The sequence below is a fragment of the Rattus rattus genome, chromosome 16 (assembly GCF_011064425.1).
Source record: "Rattus rattus isolate New Zealand chromosome 16, Rrattus_CSIRO_v1, whole genome shotgun sequence".
Lineage (NCBI taxonomy): Eukaryota > Metazoa > Chordata > Mammalia > Rodentia > Muridae > Rattus > Rattus rattus.
In genome coordinates, this window is record NC_046169.1 from 29,294,872 (window position 1) to 29,304,061 (window position 9,190).

The 9,190-nt window shown below is 48.5% G+C and overlaps 1 protein-coding gene across 1 annotated transcript; it reads left to right on the forward strand.

Annotated features, from left to right (window-relative positions):
• The first annotated feature begins 35 nt into the window (after positions 1 to 35).
• Positions 36 to 8,939, forward strand: Eif2b1 (eukaryotic translation initiation factor 2B subunit alpha). Its single transcript, XM_032886674.1, has 9 exons — positions 36 to 126; positions 822 to 923; positions 2,207 to 2,343; positions 2,443 to 2,559; positions 4,728 to 4,840; positions 5,814 to 5,882; positions 6,316 to 6,391; positions 7,705 to 7,830; positions 8,257 to 8,939. The coding sequence occupies exons 1-9, from the start codon at positions 114 to 116 to the stop codon at positions 8,419 to 8,421; spliced, it is 918 nt and encodes a 305-aa protein (XP_032742565.1). The 5' UTR covers positions 36 to 113; the 3' UTR covers positions 8,422 to 8,939.
• Positions 8,940 to 9,190: the final 251 nt, after the last annotated feature.

A 9,190-nucleotide genomic window follows, 5' to 3' on the forward strand; every position in this document is an offset into this window, starting at 1 on the left:
CAAGTGACGTAAACGTAACCTGGAGGCGACGGAAATGATGCGTGAGAAGCTCGACACGCTGTCAGGCGGTGCTTTGCTGCTGGCGGGGTTGTGGTCCGCGTCGCGAGGAAGCCATGGAGGACGGTGGTGAGTGTCTAGCCAGAGCGGCGGGGACACGTGGTCCCGGCCTCGCACGGGCAGCTTGAGCTCAGGGCGACGTTGTCCAAACTCGAGCCACTTCCCGCTGTCACTGTTCTTGTGTCCGTGGTCTGGGTCCCTCGGAAGCTCGCAAACTGGCTTCAGCACACGCTCTCCGAGGGGCCGCCTCCAAAAGTCTGGCTCTCGGAGACAGTGTGGTGGCCCTCGCAGCCCGGTGTCCTCTGTGAGCATTAGGAAGCGCCTTGCCCTGCTCGAAGAAATGAGGCATCGTTGGTTTGCCCGTCCACTGTAGTTATCAGAATGTATTTATTAAGTGGAAAACAAACTAATAGATTGCTTTTAGTTGAAAGTGAAGTGTAAACATTGATGTTTATGTACTTGCGTAGACTTGATTGGCATACACTGCCCAAAAGACTGCAATAGAATACAAGCTCCCGGTCTTAGCCCCTAAATTCTATGCCTTGTGCACCAATAGCTGTTTTTAAAATGGGAGAGGTATGTCCCTGCCAACAGTAAGGAGGTATCTTCTCTATCCCTAGCAACATTTGTCCCTTTTTAACTTTAAAAGCTGCTTTTTAAAATGCGTTTGCTTCTTACTCTTAAGGTCAGCAGTTGTCACCAAGCTCTCTGGCCTCATCCTGCTGGGTTCACATGATGATCCATTTTTCTTCCTCTCTCCTTAGAGTTAATCGAGTACTTTAAGTCCCAGATGAAAGGAGACCCTAACATGGCCTCGGCGGTGGCTGCCATCCAGACCTTGCTGGAATTCTTGAAGAGAGATAAAGGTATGAAGGGTCAGCCTCGAACAGTCTGGGCCTTAGGAAAGTCTTCAGACGGCTATTAGGAATGTGGACAGGGAGACATGTGGGTCTATGTACAGTCTTAAGCCCAACCTCTCTGTCCATGGTAGACTTGTCGGCCTGGAGGAAACCCTTACGTTCTCTCCGAAAGTATTCCTATCCACCTACAAAATAGTCCCCGACACTAGCGTCCACCATACAACCTTAGCCAAACGGCTTAAATTAGAGCAATAATTTAGCTTTATAGAGGAGTACCAAGCTCCTAGCTTGTCCTTGACTCTGTGCAGTGCTGTAATGTCCCAGACTAAATTCTGGTAACAGTATCCATGGAGACCTACTGAGTATGAAAAACCTTAAGATCCTGAGTATAACAAGACCTCTTACTCATACAAAGGATGTGCCTTTTTCATTCTCCTGGGGTGGCCAAGAGGGGAATTTCTCTAACACAGCCTCACATGTCTTCCTGGTATATATACACTCAGGTACCTTGGAGGCTGCACTGTCTCACGAATCATGTCTGTCCCTGCTCAGTAATTATCGGTCACGCTGTCACTTGCTGCAGATACCTTAGCCTAGCCTGGCTGGCCTCTTTGACCCTTACTCTCTGTTTTATTATTAGCGTGTGTGTGTTGTGTGTATGTGTGCGCGAGTGTGCGTGTGAGTGTGCATGTGTGTGTGTGCGTGTGTGTGTGAGTGTGGGTGTATGTGTGCGTGTATGTGTGCATGTATGTGTGTGTGAGTGTGCGTGTATGTGTGTGTGAGTGTGTGTGTATGTGTGTGTGAGTGTGCGTGTATGTGTGTGTGAGTGTGTGTGTGTGAGTGTGCGTGCACAAGGACAGCTATCGAGAATTGCTTCCTTCTTTCTTTAGATCACCAGGCTGGCACCACAAAGCCTTTTGCCCATTTTGCCATCTCGTTGACCTTCTTGGTTTTTTAAACCAAGTGTGTCCCTTTCTTGGGCCTTGTTATCACTGATAACTTTAAGTCCCCGTTTAAATGGCCTTTAATGCAAGAGGCCAGCCTTGTAAAGAAGCTTGACCGTATTCGTCATCCTGCCTTTTCCTGTCCTTGTTCCAGTGTGTAACGTGTCTGTCTGTCTGCTCTGTGCTTATTTCCTGCTCCATGAGAGCAGAGCCCCCTCTCGTGCAGCATCTCCCAGTGGCTGGCACAGAGAAGCTTCCAGTTTTCTGTGAAAGAGTGGATGAAGTGCAGACCAGCAAGGGCCCTGACACTAAGTGCACATCACCTTCCTCACTTCCTCATTGCAGGAGAGACAATCCAGGGCCTGAGAGCAAATCTCACCAAAGCCATAGAAACCCTCTGCGGTGTGGACTCCTCGGTGGCCGTGTCCTCTGGCGGGGAGCTCTTCCTTCGCTTCATCAGCCTCACCTCCCTGGAGTACTCCGTAAGCCCCACCCTCCCTCGGGATCCCTCTTCTCCGGTGCAGACACTGAAAGCTTTAGTAGCAGCTCTTTCCTCACTCACTTTGCTCCTTCTTCCCCAGGACTACTCCAAATGTAAAAAGATCATGATCGAGAGAGGAGAGCTTTTCCTGAGCAGAATATCCCTGTCGAGAACTAAGATTGCCAGTCTATGCCATGCTTTTATCAAAGACGGGGCGGTGAGTGAATTCCTCCTTTGTGCTGCTAGAGTCCAGAGCTTTGGGGTCACCGCTGGGCCTGGAATCCTGGCTCTGTCACCTACTGCTGGGACCACGGACAGTCTCTTCTCTGTCCTGAACTCTTCTCGTATGTTAATAAGGGCAGCAGCTCCCAGGCTGGGCGAGGAGTGAATGAGATGCTCTGTGCAGTGTGCATTCTGTAAGTACAGACATCACAAGAGGCTCCTCATTGTGAACCGGGAGAACGTGAGACAGCATGAGCGTGTCTTGGTTTAATAAGCGTTTCACTTTTATGTGGAGCTGGAGGTTAAAGCAAGAACCTCTGGGCTGGAGAGATGGCTCAGTGGTTAAGAGCACCCGACTACTCTTCCAGAGGTCCTGAGTTCAAGTCCCAGCAACCACATGGTGGCTCACAACCATCTGTAATGAGATCTGATGCCTTCTTCTGGTATGTCTGAGGACAGCTACAGTGTGCTTATATATAATAAATAAATCTTTAAAAAAAAAGATTTAAAAAAAAAAAAAAAAAAAGAACCTCTAATATGCTAGACATGTTCTACCGCTGAACTCCACCCATAGCCTCTCAGTAAGCCATTTTTAATCACATTTCGTCCTCGTGTGTTTGTGTGACTATGCGTAGGTGCCACAGTGAGTATATGGAGGTCTGAGGAAATTGGTTGTTTCCTCTGTGTAGGATCTGGACATCAAACTCAGGTCATCAAGCTTGGTGACAGCACCTTTACCCACTGAGCCATTTCACTTGCTCTGATTTTGGTGATTGAGTTCGTGGTCCTCTAAGCTGAAGCAAGTCTGCTCAGACTAGCTGTCACTGTGGTCACTGCCAAGCGTCTTTGAGCCAGCATCGGCACTGGGTGGAACTGTCCCTAGTTAAATGGGGAACAGCAGGTTCAGCCAGTCTCCAGCTTACCCACGCCTCCAGGTCACGCCTCCAGATGGTCAGCCCTGTGTTCCTGTCACCTGCGTGCGGTTGCTGCTCTTTTTTATTTTTTTTATTTTTTTGAGCTTGGGACCGAACCCAGGGCCTTGTGCTTGCTAGGCAAGCGCTCTACCACTGAGCTAAATCCCCAACCCCGCAGTTGCTGCTCTTTTGTCCATGGTCTGGGCCCTTCAGATGCTCACAAACCGGCTTCAGCACATGCTGTCCAAGATGCCTCCTCTGAAAAACTGGCTCTTGAAGGCAGGGTGCCGTCAGCACAGCCTCCTACCACCACAGCCTCACAGACCATGCCTGTATTTACTTGCATCCTGGCTTTAGATCTCACCCTGGGTTTTACTGCGCGTCTTACCTTTGAAGTATGCTATTAAATATGTGGGAGGTTGTGTAAATGGTGGTGTCACAGACCTGGGCCATTGGAGGCAGGGCCATGACCCCCCTGCTCCTTGGCTCACAGCGTGTAGCTGTAGTGTGGGTATCTTACACACAGCAGCCTGCTCTTAACCTTACAGCTGGGTTCAGAGCAGACCTGCAGGGTCTGGAAGCTGGGGGCGGGTCACCCGTGGGCTTGTTAAATGTAGACGCCTCAGGTCTAAGGTCAGGCCTGGGTACCCACGGTTCTAGTGAGCAGTTATGACAGTCTTGTCTACCACTGGCCTTCTGTAGTCCTCGGCATTCTTTCTTAGAGCATAGGCCATGTGTGAGTCACAAGTCATCATCTGCACCACAGGCCGGCGTCTGTATGTGCTTGTCAGTTTGGAAGAACTTGTCAGCTCAGCTTGTGTCTACTGACTAGACTTTTACTTCTAGAAAAATCAGGTGGCTCTGCAGTAGTGGGACATGTGACAAGAAGAGGCACCTAGGGCCTGCCTCCCTTGGCCTCGTGGAACCACCGCCACTACCTATCCTTCTGGGCACCTGTACCCCAAATATGCAAACTCTGTATCTATTGCCAGGGAAGCCAACCCTGGTGTACTGGCTTATGTGCCTTTGGGGTGCTGGTGGGGAGACCCATGCCCTACTTCTTGGGCAGAAATGTTGAACTGCTCAGTGGGCTTGAACTTCAGTGTACTGTCATGTCACCCTTCTGACCACAGTTCGTTTGTAGAATACTGGAGCTTCACCTGACAAGCAGGAGTCATGGCAGTGCAGACAGGGTGGGCAGTGACTGGCTGGCAGCTAACTCCTCTGATGGAGATTTCGTGTTCCATAGAGAATCTTGACTCACGCCTACTCCAGAGTTGTCCTGAGGGTCCTGGAAGAAGCCGTGGCAGCCAAGAAACGTTTCAGTGTGTATATCACGGAGTCACAGCCTGATTTATCTGGGCAAGTACCTCACCACAGGCAGTGAATAAGCATTGCCTTGGACACATTCATGACTATTCTTCCCCTGGCCAGGAAGCCCCGTGGGTTTCCAGGGGCACAGTGCAGGCTGTGGTGTTTTTCTTTTGTTTCCAGTTTTTAGGTTTTTTTTTTTTTTTTTTTAAGGATTTTTCTTTAAGTAGTTATGTCAGAGGAACCTTAGAACACTGTAGATGAAAAACTTCAATCGAAGAATTGGTGATTGACATCTCAAGAAATCAAGAAAAGCAAACTTTGTTCTGTTTTCTTTGTGTTGTTAGGAAGTGAATCTTGGTCTGCCCAGGCTAGTTGGGCACTCTGGAGCTCACCCTCCAAGTCAGTAGTTTTTCAGACAGGGTTTCTCTGTGTTGCCTTGACTATCCTCAAAGATTTCTTTCTTTTATGTGCACTGGTGCTTTGCTTGTATGTATGTCTGTGTGAGGGTGGGGGGTTCCCTGGAAGCAGAGTTACCGACCATTGTAAACTGCCATGTGGGGATTGGGAATTGAACCTGGGTCCTCTGGATGAGCAGCCTGTGCTTTTTTTTTTTTTTTCCGGAGCTGGGGACTGAACCCAGGGCCTTGCAGTTGCTAGGGCAAGCGCTCTACCACTGAGCTAAATCCCCAACCCCCAGCCCTGTGCTCTTAACCACTGAGCCATTTCTAGCCCCAGCTTCACAACCATCTGTAATTTCTAGGATCCCATGCCCTCTTCTGGCCTCAGGCACAAGCATTCATGTAGTGTACAGACATACATGCAGGCAAACCACTATTCACATAAAATAAAAACAACTTTGAAAAAACAAAAATTAAAGAACTTTGGTTCCTGCTTCCTTGGTCCAGAGTCAGGGTCTGCCCCTTAAGCCATTGAGGCTACAGGGTATCTTTGTCTAAATCAATTCATCATGCATTACTGTGGGATCTCACTGAAATATGTTATGTTTTCATGTCACCTCTAGTAAGAAAATGGCCAAAGCCCTCTGCCACCTCAATGTCCCTGTCACTGTGGTGCTGGACGCTGCTGTTGGGTAAGTGTGACTCTTCTGTGTACCTACATTGCTGGCTCCAAGCAGTTTTCAGATTAGAGTTTGAATCCTGTCCAGTCCTTCCTCAGAGTGTCTGGGTGCTGGCATGAGCCTCAGCCTAGCTGCTCATGTTTTCAGAGTAAAAGGTAAAGGTCAGGCTATGGTCAGCAGTAAGGTATCCTCCACTCTGTGTCTGCATATTGGCTGTGCAGTGGGCGCCTTGTCTAAGCTGGGTCATCAGCGTCTGTCACTAACAAATAGTAATCCTTTGAAAAGAAAGCTCACTATTTAAGCGGTTGGGGGTTCTGGGATAAGCATCTTCATGGTACTGTCTTAAAAAGTAAGCTGTAACATGCCTGGTATCCAGCACCGGGAGGCAGAGGCAGGTGAATCTGAGAGCCTGGCCAACCCAGTATTTCCCTTCCCATTTCCTTAGCTATATCATGGAGAAAGTAGACCTTGTCATCGTTGGTGCTGAAGGAGTGGTAGAGAATGGAGGAATTATTAACAAGGTGGGTACTGTCACTATTCCCAGAAGCCCCGGCAGCCTGAACAAGACCTTGGTTGGCTTTCTTCTTTGGAGGCTGGTCTTGGTGAATTTAGCATTTGCATTTATATACAATAGGTCCTTTCGTTTGGACCTGGATTTGACAGGGTATTATATAGCTCAGGGTAGCCTCAGATGGTCAAACTCCTGTGTGTGCCCCCCAAGTGCTCAGATCATAGGCATGACCACCATACCCCAGCAAACTGGATTCAGCTTGGAATTGTCTCTGGTTTTGTTTCCATTTGATTGAGGACTTCCATCCCCAGGGCTTATTGCGATTTCTTTGTCGCTTACAAAGTTTTTGGAAACTGTCTGTGACAAACACCTTAATCATGTTAAGCTGTGCACAAACCGTCCGAAGTCCCTGGTTCACTGGCGTTCAGCACACTCACACCACACTATTAACAGTGTTTATAAACTTACTATTTATGGGGTTGGGGATTTAGCTCAGTGGTAGAGCGCTTGCCTAGGAAGCGCAAGGCCCTGGGTTCGGTCCCCAGCTCCGAAAAAAAAAAGAACCAAAAAAAAAAAAAAAAAAAAAAAAAACTTACTATTTGTCTCAGATGGCCTTTTCTCATGTCCCTGGCCACCTGTGTTCTGCTCTGTACTGACTTTTCCAGTCCAGGGGACCACAAATAAGTACATCCACAGGATGCTCGTGACTTTGAGCTTGACATGATTCGGTGGCCACAGTGCAGTATGTAACTGCTGTGTCCTTTCAAGCAGAGTACCATTCTGTCATAACACCACCACGTGCCCATGTTCACTTGTAGTGGATACTTGGATTTTCCTGCTGTTGGCTGTGGTGTAGGATACTGCCATGTACACTGGTCCACAAGTGTCTGAGTCCCCCAGAAGTGGAAAGTGCTGGCTTATCTTAGACTGCACTTATTTTCCCTGACTGGTGACCCTGGCATCTTTTCATGTACTTTGGGTAGAAAAATTGTTTTCTTTCTTAAAAGGTCCTCTTTGAGGGTTAGGAATATAGCTTAGCTGGCAGAATGCCTGTTTAGCATGTTGAAACCCCGAGTTCAACCCCAGCACTAGATAGACCAACTCTAGCGGAACTCAAGTAATCCCAGCACTAGGGGAAGTGGAGGCAGGAGGATTAGAAGTTTTAAAACAATCTTGAATGCAAGGCCAGAAAGAAATACATTAAGAACTTGTCTTTAAAAAGCAATAGTTCTGATGGCCATGCCTTAATTACACTTACTCTCCTTCCTTCTGCTTCATTGAGCTATGTAAGCTCACCCGGTGTCCATTTCCCTGACTTCTCAGATCGGAACCAACCAGATGGCCGTGTGTGCCAAAGCCCAGAACAAGCCCTTCTATGTGGTTGCAGAAAGTTTCAAGTTTGTACGGCTCTTTCCACTCAACCAGCAAGATGTCCCAGATAAGTTTAAGGTAAGTTTTATGTATTTGACAGTGATCTTTGACTCTACCCTGAAACCACAATGGTCCAGAAAGTTCCCCTTCCCGTTGCTGTCTCCTCCAGTGCTTTTCCAGTGGGGATGGTGATTGGACCTGGGCACACTGGGGCAAAACCTCATTTACATAGCACTCTGCTGGGTAGCAGAACCCGTTTCTTCGTCCTATCTCTGCTTTTACATACATGTGACCTTGGCCAGGTACTTCCATTGGCCTTTCCTTTCCTGTGGGATGGGTTGGTATCCTGGACATGTTGTCCCTGCCAGCCTGCTGCACAGGTGATGCGGGGGTAGCCCTGGCAAGAACTCACTTACAGCTCGAGCCAGGGCCTCAGCAGTGCAGAGCCTGGATGCAGGGCCAGTCCAGCCAACCAGGTCCTCTCCTCTCCTTGCCTTTCCTCAGTACAAGGCAGACACCCTGAAGTCTGTGCAGGCTGGACAGGACCTCAAAGAGGAACACCCATGGGTCGACTACACCTCCCCATCCCTCATCACACTGCTGTTTACGGACTTAGGTGTGTTGACACCATCCGCTGTAAGTGACGAGCTCATCAAGCTATACCTGTGAGCAGAGCCCCTCCTGCCAACATGCAGGGAGCACATCTTGTGCAGGGTGAGCAGCCTTTCCACTCCAGCCAGCCAGGGGCCAACAATGAATGGGACTTTCAGACCTGTATGCCAAGGGCTCATTTTAGAGGCCCTGAAGAATCCTTTTACTCTTGCTGTCACATCTGAGGCCTGGTCCCAGTTCTAGAAGCAAGGTGAAGCAACCTTATGGTTTTCAGAAACTCAGTCTCTGGAAGAACAAGTTAATTACAGGCTGCAAAGCTGAGGAGAGATGGCACAGGAGCAGGGACCCTCCAGCCGCGCTGCATCACTGAGAGATGCAGTGACATCGGCTGAGTGCACACCTTCAGTGCCTCACAAGACAGCAGACACTGTAGCTGACGGCATCTGGCTCCATGCCCTCAGCAGGATCCAGCCAGATAGGAAAAACACCAATGCAGGAGCCATTCACATGGCACTGCTCACAGAATGTTGTCTGTAAAAGATGCGAGTTTACTCTAAACATGTTTAGAACCTGAACCGTGGGTTTTTTGTTGTTGTTTTTTTTTTTTTTAATTTAAATGTGAGAACAGGCCAGGATATTTTCCAATAAGTTGTATGAACAATTTGGATATGGTATTGCCTCACACAAGTTGACGAAGACCAGAAACAGTGCAAGCACAGTTGGGCAGAACCTGTTACCAGAAAAGGCCTAGTAGCACTTCTCGGGATAAGATACCCTTCCTGTTTTCAATAAAACACCACCAGAGCCCGTTCTAAAATGGTCTCAA